The sequence below is a fragment of the Trematomus bernacchii genome, unplaced genomic scaffold (genome assembly GCF_902827165.1).
Source record: "Trematomus bernacchii unplaced genomic scaffold, fTreBer1.1, whole genome shotgun sequence".
NCBI classification, from domain to species: Eukaryota; Metazoa; Chordata; class Actinopteri; order Perciformes; family Nototheniidae; genus Trematomus; species Trematomus bernacchii.
The window spans coordinates 407,112-430,435 of NW_022987394.1; the positions used below are offsets into that span (position 1 = coordinate 407,112).

Sequence of the window (23,324 nt, forward strand, 5' to 3'; positions counted from 1 at the left end):
TTAAATAGCGCTCAACACTAAAAGCTAATAACTAAACTACTTTAAGAGGATATCTATTGAAGATTGGTTCCTCTTCTCTTGGTTTACGCTCCTCTCCTCTTTTTCGCTGCCGGCCCAGGCTTCTTCTTCTGGGCTGCTGTAAGTCATCAGTTCAATAGAAATGTATGTATATTGTTAATGTCAGATTCATGATGCAACAAGAGCCATAAAAAACTAAACTAAATACACTCCTATGTCTAATATGTGTCATTGATGTTGATAAAACAAGAGACAGCTTTACCCCCTGTTGTCCCTGGATTCCTTTTTCTCAGAGCTTTCTCCTTCAGCTCCACCTCCACAGGGTAGTGATCACTGACACTCTGAGTCTGGGACAGAAAATAACATTTAATATCGTCAATATTTATTTTGAGTTTGTTCTTCCGGTTAGAGCAAATGCGCGATTACTAGGGTTGCCAGCTTCATCAACAATTTATTTAATAAATAAACCGCTTTTTAAGCTTTTGAATGACTGTTATTAAGTTGTAACCCTTTTTCAGGAAATAAATTAACCATTTAGATAGCCATTATGTGATTAGTTTATCCAAACAACGTACATTTGTGAATTTTAGCTGCTGGCTATATGACAGCGGTCGGTCGGCTTAATAAAAGCATGTCAACAATGTTTTTTAAATGACTCTCACTGCCAGAACTGTAGACACAAGTTTGCACTGCAAGTCTAACCATAGGATATTAAATATTAGTCTTAAGTTATGCGAATCACCAATTTGTCAATAGATAGCAAGATAGCTAACATTGGCTAGCTATCTTGTTAGATATATAGCTAACATAAACTAGCTAGCTAAGTGAGATATATAGCAAATGTTTTCTAGTTTGTAAAGTAGATAGCTATCTTTCGTTGGCCAGCTTGTTAGGTAGATAGCTAACGTTCCTAGCCTACCTAATATTTTTCCACCCTTCTGGCAGTTTTTATAAAACTATCCACATGTGCTTTAGTATACTTTCCAACCAGCCGATGGGCTTCGGTAGTGTAGCTGTTAATAATCCCAAATAAAATGTATTGTTTACTATGCTGCTAGGGCTAAACCGGAAACATTTACATCTATGCATTTAAACCGGTAATGGGTTGCACTGTGTCACTTCAGCAGGTTTCAGTGTTACAGTCTAGTACCAACGATACCCAGCCCTAAACATGAGTCTCACTTCTTCTTCTGTCAAGTTCAACTCTTCCTCGAAGTTGTAGGCGATGGCTGAGTCGGGGACGATGGCCTTCAGCATCCTCTCTCCGTAAACAACAATCCTGTTATTTGGAAATGCAGCACAACTCTTTTTTTTTTTAACAAACACAAAATATGCTTGGATTAAACTGTAACAATGAAATGTGTATTACCTGTCGTAGGTGTGGTCATTATTGTTACTAGTCGTGGTGTCGACATCATCGTCTATCAGCCAATAATAAGGAGCTGAGGAGATGAGGATCGAGTCCTTCTTCCTCATGGAGAGATACTTTCCATCGGCATTAAAGTCTCCCAAAATCATAATGTTCTGCAGAAGAAAGAACAACACAAGCAAATTCAGAATGGAAAAAGCACATTATGTTTATTTATTTTTACTTTATTCATACTGTAGGTATTCAAAGCTTAAACAAAGTGTGCTTACATGAGAAACATAATTAAACAAATCGATTTAATCTCTCAAAAACCTACTTAATATTGTGATAAACAAAAGATGGTTAATGTTAAATGTAAAGATGTTCACACATTGTTTTTCTTTCAAACCCATCAATAATATTTTAAACACTTACATCATTCTGCCATCTTTCCCTCACATCTTCAACCACTTCATGCAGAGCGTTCAGCTCCGCCTCTGCGTCACTTGGTTTGGTGTGGACCGGGATCAACACCAGATTCTGCACAACTGGAGGCAAACACACACACACACACACACAAATAATTCCCCGGCCGTTATCGCAACCTAAGTCTAACTTTAACAAAGTATTTATATGTAAATAGTCCATTTAGGTCTTTCCCAAAGTTAGGACCTCACAATATAGAAAGGTCCTCATAACTTCTTAAACTCCAAGTGGTCCTCACAATGATAGCCGTGCAAGACATATGCACACACACATAAACACACCTGTGAGGACCTACATAAACAAAACAATTTTGCCTAACCTTCAACCCCTATTTTAACTAAAGAAGTGCTTTAACATTCAAACAGTCCTTTGAAGGTCTGTACCAAAATAGAGAACAGGCCAGAATGTCCTCATAATCCATAAAGGTCCACAACACACAAAACCCAAATTGATCCTCACAATGATAGTCTAAAAAACACAAACACACACACAAATACCTGTGCTTGGACATTTGAGAAGGACAGCGAAAGGCTCTCTGGCGAGCTCGTCAACATCTTCTTCATCTTCATCATCTTCATCATATTCATTATCTTCATCATTTTCTACGTACTGGTAGGAGTCTTCTATCTTCACTTCTTTCTTTCTGAAACACAAAGCCACAAACATGTACTGTATTATAAAGCTCATAAACACACATGCTATGTTTTGTTTGTTTATTAATGTATTTGTGTTAGATAGTGAGATATCTCATAAACCACTTGAAGTTTTTCAGTAAAGCCTTGTAGGAAATGTATGTAGAGTTTGGCCCAACGGCACAATGTGTTGATTTGTAAAGCCTATGATGTTCTGGGTCTTAGCTACCGGACCATAGACAACAAATAAATTGTAGAACTTAAAAGATTGAAGTCAAGCGTCTCAAAGAAGAGTAATGTAATGTGTCAAAGATTACTGGTTCAAAAACAAACATTACTGTTTTTTTTGTCTTTAATATTCCACACAGTTTTTCAATAATAAGTATCCAATTTAATGTGGCTGTTACCAATTTAAGACATATTTTAATTGCTGTGAGACATAACGTATAGCTCAATTGGTAGATTGATGTGTACTGAGGCTTGGTCTGAATCCAGTTCAAAGACCATTTGCCGTGTGTCATCACTCTTCATTTCAGGTCTGTCTCTACAATGAAGGCACTGGTTGCCCAAAAAGGTAACCACACACAGGATTGTCTGTACTTGTGTTTCTGACCTGTAGAAGTAGACAAACTTCTCCTTGTAAGCCGTCCGTCCCAGACGTTCACTGCACAGCATGCCGTACGGATTACTTCTGTTATCTCTGCCAGAAAACAGAAACAACTGGAACTGAACATCTCTCACAATCATCAATCATTTGTTTGTATCATTTTAGATGCCCCATAAGATTTGATTTGTTTTTTAGCCACATACATTAAAATGTTATTGTCAGAGCAGACTGGGCTCTGGTTTCAGACAGAGGGTGAAAAGAGGTGCTGCGGCACAGGCAGTATGAACAAAATAAAGAGCTTTTTGAACATCAAAGCATGGAGACACGTCACAGTAGAGGCACAAAATAAAAAATGTAACCTGAACATTTGCAGAATATGGCCCCTTTAAATTAAAGTGCATGCTACTATGTGTGGAGAACTCACCCATAGTTATTCAGGTGTTTGAGGAGCAGTTTCATGGCCTTACCACTCTCATCCATCACCTCCAGCAGCACCACCACGCTGTACTCAGACAAAATCTGCAAAACACAACCACAGAGAAAAAAAAGCATAGAACTAAAAGCACTTTTTTAATTTGTATTTATTGTTTAGCCCTAACCCTGCACTCTTTAGGGCTAACCTTTTTTTTTCATTTTCTAAGCGGGGTACAAATTACAATAAAGCCTTTGAATTGAAATTCAAACATGCTTTAAAGACCAAAACAAAAACAACACAATATAAAAAATGTTTCGGGTAGAAGAGTTTGCTTATAAAAACAAACATGTGACTAATAATACCAACAATAATAATGGCTTTGTTATATTAAAGTGTTCCATATATGTGACAATGAGCCAGCATGGTCTACTATAAGCCTTAAATTGAAGGAGGTAAGCCACCATAACAAATTGTATCTAAATCTTTAGTGTCTACTTTAAAATGTCTTATATAAAAAATACAAATAAAAAACATTCATATTTGAGATGCAGAACCAAATACAGCCTTGGAAAATGTATTTGTAACTGCAGTAGCAGAAGTTTTTAATATATATGTTTAACAGTTACAGCTGAGGCCTGTACTACGAAGCTGGTTCAACATAACCTGGATATGTTTGAGTTAGCCGGTTGGCCTAATCCAAAACATACACGCTCTCGCTAAGCGGTCCTACAACGCTGGTTATCAAGTGGATCGCTCAAGCCAGCCGTGTCCTATCTAGTTAGGTGCGCGTTCACATGAAAGGGGTGGTATTTGGAGCATTCGACCAATCACAAACATGGACAAGCGTACTGACAGCGCAGCGTCATACTTCCTGAATGAAAAGTGAACTTTAATATTAGTCAAATATGAAGAAGTTAAACTTTAAACATCCATGACTTAAACACTTTATCCAGGATAAAAGCCACATAGCTGCACCTGCAAGGTGAATACAGCTGGTAACAGAAAAAGTGTTTGAATGCGTACATTAACAGGTTTATGATATCACTGCCCCGTCCAAGACACGAGTGGATCTGACTTTAATTACATTTGACTCGAGTGTTTCGTCAACTTAATGTGTTGCTTAAAATAATACTTCTGCATACAGTATGTGACACTGTGAGTGTTGCACGCCAGATACGGCTCAAGAAGCTGACTCAAATAAGGAAAGATATGATACATAATGATGTGATATGATATGAATGATAATGGGACACATCGACGTCTGCACTCACAGTGCCGCGGACTGTACTTAATGTTACTCTGATCCGGTTACTTATGTCGTGGCAGATATTTAAGTAAGCTTTCTTAACGCTAATGTTATAATAGTCAGATTGCTCTGAAGATTGGAGGGGATATTCTATTAATTTTCACGTTCACAGTCAGTTGATTTTTGCCGGCCGTCTTTCCTGCAACGGCAGTTTTTTCTGTATTTCCTCTATCCTGTAATATGACTTGATAGCTTTAAACTCCGCACACGGAGCTCTGATTGGTCAGCAGGCGGTGCTTTCACTGAGTTGATCTCTTAGCCTGCAACCTAACCTGCTCCGGAGCAGGTTAGCCGCTCAGCATAAGTTACCATGGAGATCTAGCCCGCTAAAAAGAGAACCAGCGTCGTAGGACCGGAAACCCAGAGTTTTCCCTGAAGTTAGCCCGCTAAGCGAAAATCCTGCTTCGTAGTGACTACCAAATCTGACCAGTGATAAATACTTGTTGTTGTTGTTGTTGTTTTTCGGATGATCTTATGAACAAACTTATATCTAAGCTTCATAAAAAAAACAGCTCCTTTCATTTAAATGTCTTACCATGTACAAAAACATTAACTGAAATATTACACTGAACAAACTTGTGTGGTTCAGCACGGTGAGTTACCTCAATGATAATTTCCCGTACGGCCTTCTTGTTGACTTTAGTCCATCCCAGTCTCTTCACATTGAAGGCAGCGATCTTCATTTTGACTAAAAAACAAAGATAGATTTAAACCAGTACAACATACAAGGCCAGTGGTGGACAGTAACAAAGAACCTTTACTAAAGTGCTGTACTCAATTACAAGGTACTTAGCGAGAGTATACTGTATGTCCATTTAAAGAAACTCTATTATTTTACTCCTCATCCAATATCTGACACATTTACTTACTTTTTCTCTATTTGATTTCCGTATATGGAAGGAAATAATCTCTGTCCAGGGGCGGCGCCAGGGGGTAGCTTGGAGTTGCTATAGCAACTCCAACAATTGGCCTAGCAACGGCTTAGCAACCCCATTGTTTTGTTATGAAAATGTATTTCTCACAAGTCAGCGTAAACGGCCGCGATCTCCAACGGAGCCGGTCCAGCCGGACAACCCTGTGTGTGTGTGTGTGTGTGTGTGTGTGTGTGTGTGTGTGTGTGTGTGTGTCTGTCTGTTTGCGGTGTGGTGATGAGGTTAAATGCCACAGCATGCCAGTTGAAACAGTGAACGATCGCTATTGTGTACGCTTAGGGTGTAATGGTATTATACACAAATATTGTAGGAGCACAGAAACAGTGTTCAAATTCTGCTTTTACAAACTTATTTTGGTTGTGCTTACCTTGCAAAGTAATGTTATAAGTGTCAAAGGAATGTTTTAATGTAAATATTAATGATAATATTGCAGCGTGTCCAAGTTAATAGTTATTTCAGTTATCAGATGTGCAGATTAGTACATTTGTAAAGTTATTTAGGCAATGTTGTTGGTGGGAGTTAGGGAGAGACCGCCCCTTCCAGGTGTGTGTGTGCGTTTTCCGGTGTGTGTGTAGGGAGTACGAGACGTTAGGAGTTGTGTTCGAGTGTGGGGAAAAGTCATAATGAGTGTTATACTATTGATTGGCTCTGTAAGGCGTGGCTGTGGCCGTCAATACCATAAAATAAAGAGAACGTTTTCGACAATGAAGGCTCGTGATCTGTGATCTTGAATAGCGGTGAACGCTACAATATGAACAGGCTCGTGCTTGGCCCACTGGTATTGTTTGTTTATTTATTTTGAAAATTAACTAGCAACGCCGTGCTGTCATATAGCAACTGCTAAGCTACTGCAGCAAAGATATCCTGGCACCGCCCATGTCTCTGTCGCTCACAAATGTTCATGATACTTATATGTTTGGTTCAGCAGGATAATCTGCACATATTAACACCACTTTATGATTTTTGAAGGATAAATGCAATTGCCAGAAGTAAAAAGCTAACGCTAGGCTTTAAAGGAACTACAACACGGTTTCATGGCTGTGTGTCACCACCACTCAGCTAAAGGCGTGATGACGTTCAGTCGTTTATTTAGTCACTTATTAGCATACGTGTTTTCATGACACATTTCAGACATTCACCAGTGGGGTAATTACTGAAATTATTTGTTAAAATCTCTTTAGCTGGTGTTAACCACAGACCTTACTTCAGGTTAACAACCAAAAACACATTCAGAAAACCATTGACTTCCTGACGAACGGCAACAAAAAAAGTATGAAAGTATGAAAAGTATTTCCCGGGTTTTAGGACACAGGGTTTTAAGCCTGCAGACCATTTACATGCACACAAACATATAGAATATACAGGAAAGGGAAAACCCCCAAAAGAAGAATAGAGCCTCTTAAAATAAGGCTCTGAATTCAGGTCTTGTTGTGGAGTGTTAACGTCATAATATCACATGTGGATATTGAGAATGAGTCAACGCTCTCCCAGGAGCAGCAAAAAAATGTTATCAATAAATGAGCGGGAACATTTGAAATAGAAGAGGAAGTAGTAAATGGATCAGCAGAGGAAAACATGAAATGGTAAGTCTACTTTGACTAATTATTTAAAAACAAAATGTTATTCAGGATATACAACTTTTAGTACCAAATTGACTTCCTAAATAGTTTTCGGGAACAGATTTGCAACTTCAGCAACTTATTTTATCTTTTCCTTTTCCAATAATACATTAGCATTTGCAGTTCATACAATAGATATAAATTAAATAAGTCCACCCGCTTTCTGACCCACAATCCTCCCAAACCCATCACACTTAATTCATCATAGAAGAAGAAACACATTTGTACTTGAAAGGCAGGGAACTAATAAAGAGTGAGAGGGTATTAAAACGTTTGGCACATGAACACACAAAAGAATAAAGAATAAAATTAAAAATTAAAATGTTAAATTCAGTTAAATCAAAAAAATATATAGAGAATAGATACAAATAAATACAACACTAAGATAATTAACATGTACAAATAAGACTATGTTTTAATTATTGCCGCCTATTGCAGCCAGTTTCCCTCCAAATTGTGATGTATCACACAATGGAAAATGACACAGAGAATAAAGTCAGATAATAATAATAATAATAAACTTTATTTGTATAGCACCTTTCATGCACAAGGCAGCCCAAAGTGCTTTACAGAAAATAATACAACAATATTAAAATAATATTAAAATAAACACAGAACAAGATAAAACATCAACAGTGATCCTAATGAAATTCCCTTGAATTAAGGCTGACAAGAAAGTAAAATAGGATAAAATAAAAAATAAAAGCAAAACAGAAAGAAATACAGTAAAACATGGACAATGATGAGAATTGAAAGTTAACCCAATTAAAAACCATATTAAAAAGTTGGGTTTTAGTTCAACTCCATAGCTGAGAAATTAACACTTAATTGTTTACACTAAGAAGAATAAAACTCATAAGAAACAAAAAAGAAAACTCACCCAGCTGTTTGAGTAAAATGTTGTTCTGTTTCAGGGGAAAGGCGTGATGTGAGAGGTTCTGCAGAAACACCAGGAATAAACCCAAAAGGAAAGTCTCTGTCAGCCAACAAACGGGCGCCAATCCACCTTCAAATTCATGCTGACACAGGCCCAATCCCAAACCACGCCCTACACCCTACCCCTACACACTACCCCTCCGTTTGCGCGTTCGCGCGGAGGGTCCGTTGTTCCAAACCAACGAGTGTGGAGAGGTGTGGAGGGGGAATGGGCTATCAAGCCCTCAAACAGCGAGTCTGCAGCGGCGCTGACTTGAGACTGGTCTCTACCTGACCGGAGTCACGCTGTGTGTGTCCGTCAGGAAACACGTTGTTTACAAGTAGTTCCAGCAAACATCCATTGATAAACTGCGATGTTAACAACCTCATGATAACCTCATATTTTTTTAACTTAGGATCATATACCTGTGTTTAGTCTAGAAAAAGGTAAATGTGTGCATTTTATTATAAAGTTGTGTATATTTACAGACTTTTGCAAAAACTAAGAAGCTTATAAACATCAGGTTTAAAACTAAAAGAGCTTTACAAAAAAGTAACACAATTAAAGATGTTTGGAGTTTTATTTTAGTTCTTAATTTACATTTTTTGTCTAAGAGATGCTGATTTGAAACCGTTGTTACATACAGTTACGGCATTTCCTGTTTCTGCTGGAGAGAGGGGAGTTTGTCCCAAAGCTTGCCGCTGTGTTTACTCCCTCCATCTGACAGGAGGGAGCCTCGTTGAGCTGCGAGTGTGGCTACAGACGGAGTTCACTCCGCCACGGAGGGGTAGGGTCGAGGGAGTGGTTTGGGATTGGGCCCAAGTGTAACCCGCAGGAAGTGCTCCGGACTCTGATGAAAATATTCGTAGTGGCCAAACGGCGGTACTACAATTTCCGTATCAGTCCGTGACCAGAAATACTTTTTCCCATTGACTAACATTGGGAAAGAGACGTCTGTAAATCAGCGGATAGTTTTTTTTAATCCAAATAAACTACCCAGTATTAACTATTGTATAGCCCTTATTAGAATCATTAGGTCCTTAAAGTTACAAAATGCCCCGAAAGCTGAATCCAGATTTATTTTCTGCCTGTAGCACCATCCTTGATGAGGACCAGGAAAGGAGTGAGCAGAGGGTAGAGTTGTCCATTCTTGTTCTGTGACTATCTTCCTCACCATGCTGAACACCCTCTCAGACTTTCAGTTGCGCGCGCTACTAAAGAGATGCGCTACCATGGAAACCAAACAATGGTGTAGCTGTATTAAAGTCCTCAGTGGAAATCGGGAGAAATGCGGGAGAAATATGACCCCGTGAGGAAACCGGGAGAGTGCAGTGAAATCGGGAGTCTCCCGCGAAAATCGGGAGGGTTGGCAAGTATGGTGTGTGTGTGTGTGTGTGTGTGTGTGTGTGTGTGTGTGTGTGTGTGTGTGTGTGTGTGTGTGTGTGTGTGTGTGTGTGTGTGTGTGTGTGTGTGTGTGTGTGTGTGTGTGTGTGTGTGTGTGTGTGTGTGTGTGTGTGTGTGTGTGTGTGTGTGTGGCACGAGCCATTTTGTGTGAGAGGGCGAGCGAGCGTGAGAGATGGGAGAGTGTGTGGGAGAGAACACACTACAGGAGAGGGAACACCCCAAAAAGCAGAAAAAGGCTGTGAATGCAGGTTTTGTAGTGCAGTATTTTTACAGTGTGCTTATCTATACGGTGCTGGTTTACAGTTTAAATTTTTTTTTTAGACACCTCATTCTCATTGTTAACGTCATAATGTCACGTGTGGACATATAACGGCAGCTATCAAAAAAGGTGGGTAAAGTGGCGGGAGAACAAACGAACACACAGTATAATTCCATGATCTTACGGGAAGTTAAAACAAAACTTATTTTGAGATTTCACAATAATAATGGATGATTCACCCTATGATTCATAGTAAAAATGTGGGGGAAAAGTTGCGGGAGTTTACACACACACACACATACACACAAACAAAGGCAGTTTATTCTGGAATAGCCTCCCAACTGAGATACGGGATTGTCCCACTCTCAATAGTTTTAAAGGTCACTTCAAAGAATGGTTGAGAAACAAACAGACGTGCAATCACAGCTAAATGCACTTTAACACAGGGGTATCTCCTCTTGCACTCTATATGTCTTTGCTGGCTATATTGTACTGCCATGTGGTAAATACTTGTGTATGCTGCTCTTGCCCTTTTTTCACATCATGTATTTATTTTTGCTATGTTTATAAATGTCATGAGGGCCTAGGCCCCTTGTCATGTCTGCCGATATCTGTTTTTCTTATGTCTGTTTGTTTTAATCTGTGTCTATGTTGTTGTCAGTGACGTATTGTCTTATCTTTTTAAATGGCACATTTACACTTGTTGAATGTGTTTTAAGTGTTCATTAATGTGCATTGCCCCTGTTCAAATAAACGATTAAATCAAACACACACACACACACACACACACACACACACACACACACACACACATACACACACACACACACACACACACACACACACACACACACACACACACACACACACACACACACACATATTAGACACATTAGATATTTCCAACTGCAGGAAGACAGGAAGTTCCTCTGGATGTATGAAACAATGGAAGTGACCTTGTTCTACTGCTTGAACATCAGATTAATAAAAACAACCCAAATCTGAATAATTCTCTTCAGTAATATGTACTGTTTCTGTTGTTCATGTTTTTATGTCTTCATGTGGAACCTACTGCTGCAGGTCTCCCTTGAAAAAGAGATCAATGATCTCAATGGGATTTCACCTGGATAAATAAAGGTTTTGAATTGAATTGAATTGTACTGTTTTCTTACTGCTTGCTTGTATAATACTTTTATTATTATCGTGGACAGATTTCTGGTAGATAATGTCAATGTCTACATGTTATATGTTTGAAAGGTAAAATAATTCAAACTGAATTGATCCCATGAGAATCATTTAGATTAAAAGCAGCACAGAAAGTAAAGTAATAATGATAATGTGGAGCTATAGTATTCATTAAGGGTACAATCAGTGCTGGCTTCAATATATCTATAACTATTAAAAGTTACACCTTTCTATAATGCAGAAACACAAGGCATTTAATGTGTATTATTATATATATTATATAGTTGGATTATTATTTTCGGAATGTGAAAGCAGCATTTTACTGTAGATTTTGATGCAGTGCTAGTTTCAAATATATGTTATACTGCTGCAGGATTTAACATCTAAGAAATCATGATGTTTTTGTAGTATTTACCAAATATATTAAATGTTCTTTTTAAAAATACCAAATACTTTATTGAACTGCTTGTAGTTTCTGATATACAGCCATTTTAAAATCATACTACATTTACACATATTGCATAACATACTGTAAAGGTAGTCTTTGGGGACAAACAGTTTTTTCCAACAAAAATATAAATGTGTACATATATATAAATAAAAATGATTAAAAAAAAACACTTTCTAGCCAATCAGTTAGACCTATTTCATTTGGTTTTGATTTTAAACACTCAATACACCTGGGCGTCTCTCAATGAAATCAACAGTAAAAGCTGGACTGTGGGGTGGTGGTTGTGCACTGTTGCATCAAGGAGCCGAGGAGATGAGGATCGAGTCCTTCTTCCTCATGGAGAGATACTGTCCATCGGCATTAAAGTCTCCCAAAATCATAATGTTCTGCAGAAGAAAGAACAACACAAGCAAATTCAGAATGGAAAAAGCACATTATGTTTATTTATTTTTACTTTATTCATACTGTAGGTATTCAAAGCTTAAACAAAGTTTGCTTACATGAGAAACATAATTAAACAAAACTATTAAATCTCTCAAAAACCCATTACTTAATATCGTGATAAACAAAAAATGGTTAATGTTAAATGTAAAGATTTTCACACATTGTTTTTCTCTCAAACCCATCAATAATATTTTAAACACTTACATCATTCTGCCATCTTTCCCTCACATCTTTAACCACTTCATGCAGAGCGTTCAGCTCCGCCTCTGCGTCACTTGGTTTGGTGTGGACCGGGATCAACACCAGATTCTGCACAACTGGAGGCAAACACACACACACACACACACACACACACACACACACACACACACACATACATTTTTGCCTAACCTTTAACCCTTATTTCAACCAAATGTTTACTAAAGAAGTGTTTTAACATTCAAACTATCAAAATAGAGAACACGCCAAAATGTCCTCATAATCCATAAAGATCTTCACAACTTCTAAAATGCCAAGTGGTCCTCACAATGATAGCCGTGCAAGACATATGCACACACACATAAACACTCACCTGTGAGGACCTACATAAACAAAACAATTTTGCCTAACCTTCAACCCCTATTTTAACTAAAGAAGTGATTTAACATTCAAACAGTCCATTGAAGGTCTGTACCAAAATAGAGAACAGGCCAAAATGTCCTCATAATCCATAAAGGTCCACAACACAAAACCCAAATTGATCCTCACAATGATAGTCTAAAAAACACAAACACACACACACAAATACCTGTGTTTGGACATTTGAGAAGGACAGCGAAAGGCTCTCTGGCGAGCTCGTCAACATCTTCTTCATCCACATCTTCATCATCTTCATCATCTTCATCATATTCATTATCTTCATCATCTTCATCATAATCATTATCTTCATTCTTTCCTCTGTATTGGTAGGAGTTTTCTATCTTCACTTCTTTCTTTCTAAAACACAAAGCCACAAACATGTACTGTATTATAAAGCTTATAAACACACATGTAATGTTTTGTTTGTTTATTAGTATTTTATATTACATTACATTACATGTCATTTGTTAGACACTTTCAGTGGCGGCTGTTGGCCTTTTTGTTTGGTGGGGCTCTTGACATATAGAATCAAACGTACCCGGGGGGTCGGGGGGATTTCCCCCCGGCAATTTTTTTCGAGAAATGACCCCTTAAATTATGACTTCTGGTGATGTTAGAGGGGGGGGGAAAGGAGAAATCGAGGCTTACAAATATGAGAAGACTGATCAATACCTCCATAATCTTCAGTGTGGAAAATATTATTTATCAACCTGAACATCTACTACTGTACCAGGAATTTGTGTTCTCAGAACTGGTCTGTTTTTTTCTTTCTTAAAACTGTTCATGTTTTATGAACCAACACCTCCACCAAGTGGCTTTACAGTGAACTGCATGTGGGATATAAAAACTGAAGATAATGTGTTTCTGGTCATTAATAGCATCTTTTCAGTAGCATTAATTATAAATATTTAAGTGGTTCAATACAAGTCACTGCAGCATTTCAAACTGAACTGTGAATAAATGCAATTTAAAAAAAAGAACCACAGCACAAAACGTCATACATTGTGTTTTTTCTTTGTTTCTCTGAGGATTATTTACAAACAGGCTTATTTACATATAGCAATAACTCAGAAATGAAACAGTTACATCGTCTAACACGAACAACCAGTTAGCATAATGATAATATATGTGTTATGTACAATGTAACTGGCAAGGCTAGAGCAAGAAAGAACATAAAGTTTGCATCCAGCATCTACCTATTTGCATCCAGCTAGCCAAGCCTTTTTGGTGTACCAGCTACGTGCGAAGCCTCGTGTATAAGTTTAGTCTTTTTCACGAGCTTGCTGCGATATATTCAAATCGGGTTGGTCCGGTCCAAGGTCTTTAAGCAACAATTTATCTGCCAAACTTCTCCTTTCGAAAGGATTGGAGATTAGTTCTTGAACGGAATTAGGCGGGGACCGAGGTCCGGAGACTCCACCTGCACACGAAGCCATCCTCATCAACTACTGCGTCACCCGGATACGAGTCACTGTCCAAACTACTCACAGACTGCACCGGGCACTGACATTGGCACCCGGTGACCATCAGATTTGACGACGCTGATTGGCTGAAATTATGTTTCGGCGGCATAGTTTACAGATAGCAACAGTCAGCTGCTAGTGGCTGCTGCTGCACTGGTTGAGGGCTCCTCTCTTAGCGCCCAGACGAGAGAAGGTAATGATACACGGGCAAGGCCAGGCAGGAAACATGTGACTTATCAGTAACTTTAGACATCGTAACACAATTTTAAACGAGATTTTATTGTAGATTATACATTTTACTGATACCAATTATATAATATTTACCTTGTTCATTAAAAATAAAAATGAAAAATAAATATATTTTTTTAAATATATTTTTTATTTTAATTTTAATTTTAATTTTTAATATGGGAAGAGGTGGGGCGGCGCCCCTAGCGCCCCTATGGGCCGGCCGCCACTAGACACTTTTATCCAAAGCGACTTACATACATTCAGTACTGTGGACAATCCCCACAGGAGCAATTTGGGGTGAAGTGTCTTGCCCAGGGACACAACGACATGCTGACTGCAGTGGCTGAAACTTGCTATCCCCTGATTTGAAGTCCATCACAACATCCACTGAGCCACAGCCTCCGTATTTGTGTTAGATAGTGAGATATCTCACTGGAAGTTTTTCAGTAAAGCCTTATAGGAAATGTATGTAGAGTTTGGCCCAACGACACAATGTGTTGATTTGTAAAGCCTATGATGTTCTGGGTCTTAGCTACCGAACCATAGACAACATTTTTATTGTAAGACTTAAAAGATTGAAGTCAAGCGTCTCAAAGAACAGTAATGTAATGTGTCAAAGATTACTGGTTCAAAAACAAACATTACTGTTTTTTTGTCTTTGATATTCCCCACAGTTTTTCATTAATAATTGTTGGGGAAATATTTTCCAAGGCCCATAACTTTGACCCAGTTTATCAGTTTATACTGTCCTGACTGAGCACAGGCACCTGCAACCTTGGCTGCTGTGCCCTCAGTGTTTTGTCTCCCTGTTCCTGCCTGTTGGCGTCAGCTGATAGAGGTGTTATGATTCTATCTTGTTATGCACAATGTTGATTATTCTCTCAGAACTAGCTAAATACATGGGTCTGGGGTAGAGTTCTTTAGAATTGATTGTGGCATCTCAACCGTGTGGTCAGATCGTGGCCCTTGACATGTCTTGTGAATTCTCCGGCCGAAGCTCCAAATAAACCGTCAGTGTTTGCCATCACAGCTCCAGCTCTCCTCGTGTCTCTCTGAGTCCTGTTTCCAATTGCTTCAGAAGTTTCCCCCACAATAATTATCCAATTGAATGTGGCTGTTACCAATTTAAGACATATTTTAATATGTGAGACATAACGTATAGCTCAATTGGTAGATTGATGTGTACTGAGGCTTGGTCTGAATCCAGTTTGAAGACCATTTGCCGTGTGTTATCACTCCCCATTTCAAGTCTGTCTCTACAATAAAGGCACTGGTTGCCCAAAAAGGTAACCACACACAGGATTGTCTGCACTTGTGTTTCTGACCTGTAGAAGTAGACAAACTTCTCCTTGTAATCCGTCCGTCCCAGAGGTTCACTGCACAGCATGCCGTACCGTTTACTTCTGTTATCTCTGCCAGAAAACAGAAACAACTGGAACTGAATATCTCTCACAATCATCAATCATTTGTTTGTTTAATTTGAGATGTCCCATAAGATTTGATTACCGATACTTGTTTTTAAGACACTAAATACACATTTTGAACCTGACAGAATATGGCCCCTTTAAATGAATGTGCATGCTTCTATGTATGGAGAACTCACCCATAGTTATTAAGGTGTTTGAGGAGCAGTTTCATGGCCTTACCACTCTCATCCATCACCTCCAGCAGCACCACCACGCTGTACTCAGACACAATCTGCAAAACACAACCACAGAGAAAAGAAAGCATATAGCTAAATCCACTTTTTTAAATTTATTTATTTTTTAGCCCTAACCCTGCACTCTTTAGACATTTAGAGCTAACCTTTTTTCTATTTTTTTTTTCTAAGCGGGGTACAAATTACAACTAGAGAATGCAATTCCTGAAGAAATTGCTAGTGGGAATGCTTTATGCTGAAAAGCTGACGCTAAACTGCTATGCTGAAATGTAATGTGTAAGAAGAAAGTGAAGAATTTAGATTGAAATGATACATGAACACTGGGGGCTTGAATGTGTGATGAGAGAAGAAAAGAAAGTAAAAAGGCTTGGAAAAGCAGCAGAATATTTGAACTGCAAACTTTTTAACTAACTTGATGGCGAATGATCTGTCGCCATGCCAAAGGCATTTGATGACATCCCTTAATACGCTTAGATGCGTCGATGGCTGCATCTTCCGGGTGCGCGTAACCGGATGCAGTGAACATCCGGTTACGCGCACCCGGAAGATTCGGATGCAAGTTTTCAGCGCTTGTCCGTGCATCCATATGCTCGTTACTTTAAAACGTTTTGATGTGATTTAGGTGCCTTTTTCTGTACAGTAGTATTTGCCACGACGTTGTCTTTAGACTTTCTCGACGATGTTCGTCGCATGAATAAGCGGCAGCATTAGGGCAATATCTGTGAATTACTCTCACACCCTACACACTACTGAAACCACAATCAGGTCATCTACGATCTACGGAGGCCTGCTCCCACCTGTAGAGTGGCTCCACGCTGCGGGCTAGGGGCCTGCTTTCACCGGGCGTGTGCTGCCTGCGGAGGAGGATCTGCCGCGGCTGGGGCCTGCTCTCCACCTGTCCTGGTTCTGCTGTTACGGAGGCCTGCTCCCACCTGTCGTGTGTTCCAGTGTCGTGTGCTGCTTGCTGAGGAGACCTCTTACCCCGGGGATACCACGGAGAGACCGGTGCGCTTCCTCGCTGCTGCTTTCGCCTGTCCTTTGCTGCTGTGAGGAGGAGGATTTTTGCCCCGGGAACATCGCGGATATTGTGTGCTGGTCTGGGAGGATGGCCCATATCGTGATTCTGCTGTGCCTGTTAACTGTTCTGGACTATGAGAAGATCTCTAGTCATCCTGAGAAGCCTACTGGATTCAGGTCTGTTCTGCCACCCGCAGTAGGCATCCCCTGCAAAGGGTCGGATGTGTTACACAAACAGTTACCGGTCACCTTGTCGCAGACAATCTGCTCGACAAAATATGTTTGTCTTTTTTGTTTGCCTGCGATGATGGTACTTCAGGACTGCTTCTTAAGCTCAAATCACACTCTCGCAGACTTTTCCGGTGATTCTAAAGTAGATGACAATGTGTGTGTGTCGATTAAGAGGAAAAGATGCCTGTTTTTTTTGTTGTTATTACTGTCAGGAAATGTTCAACCTAACCCTGGTCCGCCCAGTAGTAGTAGTCAGATCGCTACTCCTGCTGATTTTAAAGCTAGGTCTGGGTTGGGTTTCATCCACTTGAATGTGCGCAGTCTGTTAGGTAAACTAGATTTTGTCCGCATTTGGGCAAGCTCGACTGACGCTGATGTCATTGTGTTATCAGAAACATGGCTAAATAAAACTATTTTGGCCTCTGACATATCCTTAAATGGCTATAATGTGTATCGTACCGACCGGCCTAATAAAGGTGGTGGAGTTGCCATTTATGTTAAAAATAAGTTCAGTGTAACCACATTGATCTCCAAATCTGTCAGTAAGCAATTCGAATTTTTAGCCTTAAATATAGAAGTGGCAAAGGGGCAACAAGTCATGGTGGTGGGGTGTTACAGACCCCCCTCAGCTGTCAAGGACTCCTTGTCTTCACTAGCAAAACTTATATCACAACTAGACTACAAGGAAATAGTGCTACTTGGAGATTTTAACTGGGACTGGTTAACTGCAGTATCAGAGGATTTTAAAAACCTTTGTATCTCTCTGAATGTTACTCAGATTGTTGACAGTCCTACTCGCCCTAACGTTAAGTCCCCTAATAAATCATCCCTAATTGATCTCATTCTAACTAATGTTCCCTATAAATACCCATCTGTGGGAGTATTTGCAAATGATGTGAGTGACCACTGTGTTGTAGCCACAATTAGGGACACTAAGGTCCAAAAGGCTAAACCCCGTATTATTATTAAGAGACACATAAAACATTTTGTGGAGCAGGGTTTTGTTCATGATCTGTTTGGGTTTGATTGGGGAAAAATCGATCTGTGTGCTGATGTTGAAACTGCATGGTCTTATTTTTATCTTGGTTTTATGGAAATTATAGATAGACATGCACCCCTACGTACTTTTAGAGTAAAGGGACGAGACAATCCTTGGTTTTCTGCTGAACTGTCCAGTCTCCTACATGAGAGAAACAAGGCCTGGGCAAAGGCTAGGAAATCAGGCTCAGAGGTTGAATGGCTGCGTTTTAGGCAACTAAGAAATAGCTTCACTTCACAGGTCAAAAGTGCTAAGTCGAAGTACTATTTGTCAGTTACTACAGAAAACCTAAATAATCCTAGGAAATTTTGGAAAGCCATAAAATCGCTATCCACCGGTGAGATCCGAAATGAGCTACCTCCGTGCATTACCACAGCATCTGGCTCTATATCGGACAGGGCTACTATGTTAAATTGTTTTAATGAGCATTTTGTGTCCTGCGGTTCTATGTTTGATTCTGTGACTAACTCTGCTTCTGTGAACACCACAGTCGGTGACTCTGAACAATGTGGTCTGGAAAACCCTTTCAGTTTTACTCCTTTTACTGTTGATGTTGTTCGTGAAGCTTTAACCAAGTTAGATCCTAAGAAACCGGCCGGCCCGGACAACGTGGAACCTTTCTTTTTAAAGATAGCTGCAGATTTTATTGCTCCACCTCTCACTACTCTTTTTAACCTCTCCCTCAGCACAAACACAATTCCAAAACTGTGGAAGTCAGCGTATGTCCTGCCTTTGCTGAAAGGAGGGGACGCAACTGTTTTAAATAATTATAGGCCCATTTCTAAATTGTCAGTTCTGGCTAAGGTTCTTGAACGCCTAGTGAGTGAACAGGTAAAGGTGTTTTTATGTACAAATGACATCCTGTCTAAACATCAGTCAGGCTTCAGAAAACAACATAGCACCATCACTGCCACAATGAAAGTGGTGAATGATGTGGCGAGTTTTTTAGATAATAAGCAGAGTTGTGCAGCTCTATTTATTGACCTTTCCAAAGCGTTTGATACCGTCGATCATCGCATCTTAAAGCAGAGGCTACTCAGTATTGGCTTATCCAGCCATGCAGTGGGGTGGTTTGTGAACTACCTCTCTGAAAGGTCCCAATGTGTTCATTTTGATGGGCTGTCTTCTGAGTGGTTAAACATTACTAATGGTGTTCCTCAAGGTTCTGTTTTAGGTCCACTTTTATTCTCCATCTACATCAATAGTTTAGGTGAAAATGTCGATGGAGCAACCTTACATTTTTATGCGGACGATACCGTTATGTACTGTGCACGTCCCTCCATTAAGGAGGCTGTTGTTGAATTGCAAACTGCTTTTAACATTATTCAGACTCAGCTCTCTGAACTAAAGCTTCTTTTAAATGTGGATAAAACCAAGGTAATGCTCTTTTCAAAAGCCAAAAAGACACCAGAGCCTGTTTTAGATATTTTAACTACGCAAGGAATAAAACTTGAAGTGGTTGCCTGTTACAAATACCTTGGTATCTGGCTTGATGATTGTCTCACTTTTAAACGTCATGTCAATATCCTGCTTAAAAAACTGAGGGTTAGACTAGGTTTCTTCTACAGGAACAAGTCCTGTTTCTCGCTCGAGGCCAGAAAAAGGCTAGTCACTGTGACCTTTTTACCTCTGCTGGACTATGGTGATCTGATTTATATGAATGCACCTGCCAATTGCCTGGTCAAGTTAGATGCTGCGTATCACAGTGCACTGAGATTTGTGACAAACTGTAAAGCATTAACTCATCACTGTACCCTGTATGCAAGGGCTGGTCTGCCTTCACTAACTGTACGGAGGCTCAGTCACTGGTACATTTTTATATATAAAGCCATGTTAGGGAAACTTCCATCCTACATCTGCTCCCTGATCTCTCGGCAAATTGTAAGTGGCTACTGCCTGAGATCGCATGCTGTGGTTTTATTAAATGTGCCAACTGCTAGGACTGTCTTAGGGAAAATAGCATTTAGATGCGCAGCTCCACTGTCCTGGAATAGTCTGCAATTAAAATGGAAACTGAGCAATCTGTTGCCACTAAATGTTTTTAAAGCTCGGTTAGATGCTACTCAATCGGAAGCTGTTGGTACCTGTGCATGTGGATAGTATGTAATTTGTAATCCCTGTAATGCTACTGTTTGATGTCCTTTTGTTGTTCTGTTTATGTTTTTAATGTTTCATGTGGAACCTACTTGAGCAGGTCTCCCTTGAAAAAGAGGTCAATGATCTCAATGGGATATAACCTGAATAAATAAAGGTTTGAAATGAAATGAAATGAAATCGTTACCAAACCTGTGAAGTTTTGGGCTGTTTGGAGTATTTTCACTGAAGTTATGAGAAAACCTTGTTTCATGGCGAGCATTATGTTGCCATGGCAATGGCATTTGAATAAATCTCAAAACTGTCCTGTAGCTGTCTTCACGGCTGGACTGTTGGCACACATGTTAAGTTTTAGCACTTTTTGACAATTTTCATAAGAGTTATAGCAATATCGTGTTTTATTGCAAGGGATGCATTGCTATGGCAACAGCTTTTGAGGAAAACTCACTAATGGCACATAGACATGTTAAGGACTGGACCATTAACTCTCATCTGAAGTCTGGTGGTGTTTGGACCATTTGCATAGGTATCATGACAACATCGTGTTTTATGGCGAGGGATGCATTTCCATGGAAACAGCCTATGGTGAGATCTCAGATTTGGCGTAGAGCTGTTGAGGCATGGACCGGTGATATACAAGTGAAGATTCGGGGACGATTGGACCGTGTCCATTGGAGTTACAGCGACATCGTGTTTCATGGCGAGTGGTCTGTTGCCATGGCAACGGCATTTGATGACACCCCATAATACGCTTAGATGCGTTGATGGCTGCATCGTTACCAAACCTGTCAATGTGACATCATCGTGTTCCATGACACAGGTGTTTATATTTGAGCTAGCGACGACAGCTGTGTGTCACCAATAATGTATAAAAGAGGTGGAACATGTTGAAGTCAGTATGAAGTCTCCATCAGACAGAAAAGAATAGGCTCAGACAGTCTGTTAAACTCCAGTGACGTCGTTAGCTCAAACATGAACACCTGTGTGTTATGACATCATCGTGTTCCATGACACAGGTGTTTATATTTGAGCTAACGAGGTGTGCAGAGATAAAAGGTTTCCATTGTTCTGAATGAGAGATAAACCTCTTACATGTAAACGTTTTGTCGAAGAACCGTAACAGATATCTGTGAAATTTCAAAACGTGAAGCATGTCAAGGAAGTTGAGTATCTGAAGTGTAATTTTTGTGTACTTTCGGGTTAATAATGTGGCCTTTTTGGCAGTTTAACTAAAGGTGTGTGGCTGCTGCTGTGAGGAAATATCAGCCTGAAATTACAATGGGTTTTAATGGAGACATGTTGAAAGTTTTTGTCACTTCATTTCCTCAAGAGGCATTTTGTTTAATTATTTTGCTTAAAGGAAACCTATCATGTTATATTTAAATGATATATTGTGATATATATGATGTATTGTAGGGCCATACCTATATAAGGTATATTTATACGTTTCTTTTTTCAAAATACCAAACAGATCATGCATTTTAGCCATGCCTCATTTCGCTCTATGTGCTGTTTGCTGTCTACGGGTCTGATTTTGCTGACCACGCCCCCCTGCAGGAGAGGGGAGCAGTTGGAGGGGAGACGTGCTCTGATCAGCTGCTGGGCTGTCAGAAGAGGGGGAGAAAAAGAGATCTCCGTGTTTTATTATATAGAGTCGTTATTCATTTGTTTTAAAGCTCAATAAATAACAAAGAAGACCTTTGACCGGCACTTTTCTAATTTTGTCCGGAAGATTTCAACTTTAACGGACATCTTGACCGGCGAAAAACAAACTGAAACTGAAACTCTGCCGCACGGTCCCCTCGTTCCTTGGAAGAGGCAGAGAGGTGGTGTTTGTCATCTGCTGGTGGACTAACCGGAGAGAATTACAGTGCTTGCCTCGACGGGAAGGGATTGCATTGCAGCGGGGAGGGAAGAAAGCGACAGCGGAGACTAAACAGAAGGGTAACCATGGTAACCAAGTCTTCTTCACTGCTTTTGTGGCAGACTACAGCGCCACTTACAGGCCTGGCATATGTACTACAGCATCTCCAGCGCTTTCGAACGGCAATGGCCGTGGCTGTCTCCTCCTGATTGGTGGAGTTGGCCCAATAGCCGTAGCGCCACCGTCCTGACTTCAGGACAGTGTTCAAATCTGGATCAGTTTTTATCAGATCCGTTGCAGCCCCTTTTTTAGAGATTTGGGTATGGAGGAAAATAGAGAGGGTTGTGTTTTCTGACACTTGGTGAATTCCCTGGAACACCGGGGACACATATTCATGTATAAAAGACGTACAAAAGTGTATTTAGCATGATAGGTCCCCTTTAAGGTGTCCAAAAATGACAATAAAATAGCAGTATGCAACGTGTGTGAAGCAGAAATCCTGCAGCTCCACCCGCTGTGACCAACCCGGTATCACGGCAAGACGTGAACATGTGACGATCTACCATGCTGGGAGACGTGAATATGTCACAGTTTCGTCCCTTCAAATGTGACAGTTACACGGTATTGTTAACATGGCCCAACCAGTGGAGAAATACCCGGAAGTGCCAAGCAAATGGTCTACCGCGCCTATTGGTCGGTTTTTATTGTCAAAATGAGATGTTTTTAATTTATTTTTTAATCGTCACACTTGATTTCGCCGATTTTCTTGTTGCCCTAGCTGGTCGTCACCTCTTTTAGCCGAAACAAAGGCTACATTAATGTATTAAATCGATGTTAATCCATGTATGTGGATCATAGACTGGTGTGGATGTGGAATTAACGGACGTGACGTTGTGTGATTGCGTTGCCAGGCAACGCAATTTACAAACTCTTCAACTACAACCCTAATTATATTTAAAAACATTTTAGAATGCCTCACGAAATACTTTAATGTAAATTAAAATGTAAATGTGAAGGGATGTGTGTAATGTGATGATTGACATTATTCACCCACGGATCTATGGGTTGGGGGTATTGTTCCGCAC

The 23,324-nt window shown here is 39.8% G+C and overlaps 1 protein-coding gene across 1 annotated transcript in view; it reads right to left on the reverse strand.

Moving 5' to 3' along the window:
• Window positions 1-23,324, reverse strand: part of LOC117486466 — a 197,271-nt gene that overhangs the window by 10,156 nt on the left and 163,791 nt on the right. Inside the window, exons 5-9 of the mRNA XM_034134912.1 lie at window positions 2,350-2,495; window positions 1,802-1,914; window positions 1,388-1,542; window positions 1,201-1,297; window positions 281-365 (exon numbers count right to left, since the gene is read on the reverse strand). Coding sequence (XP_033990803.1) covers window positions 281-365; window positions 1,201-1,297; window positions 1,388-1,542; window positions 1,802-1,914; window positions 2,350-2,495 — 596 coding nt within the window. The remainder of the gene's footprint in view (window positions 1-280; window positions 366-1,200; window positions 1,298-1,387; window positions 1,543-1,801; window positions 1,915-2,349; window positions 2,496-23,324) is intronic.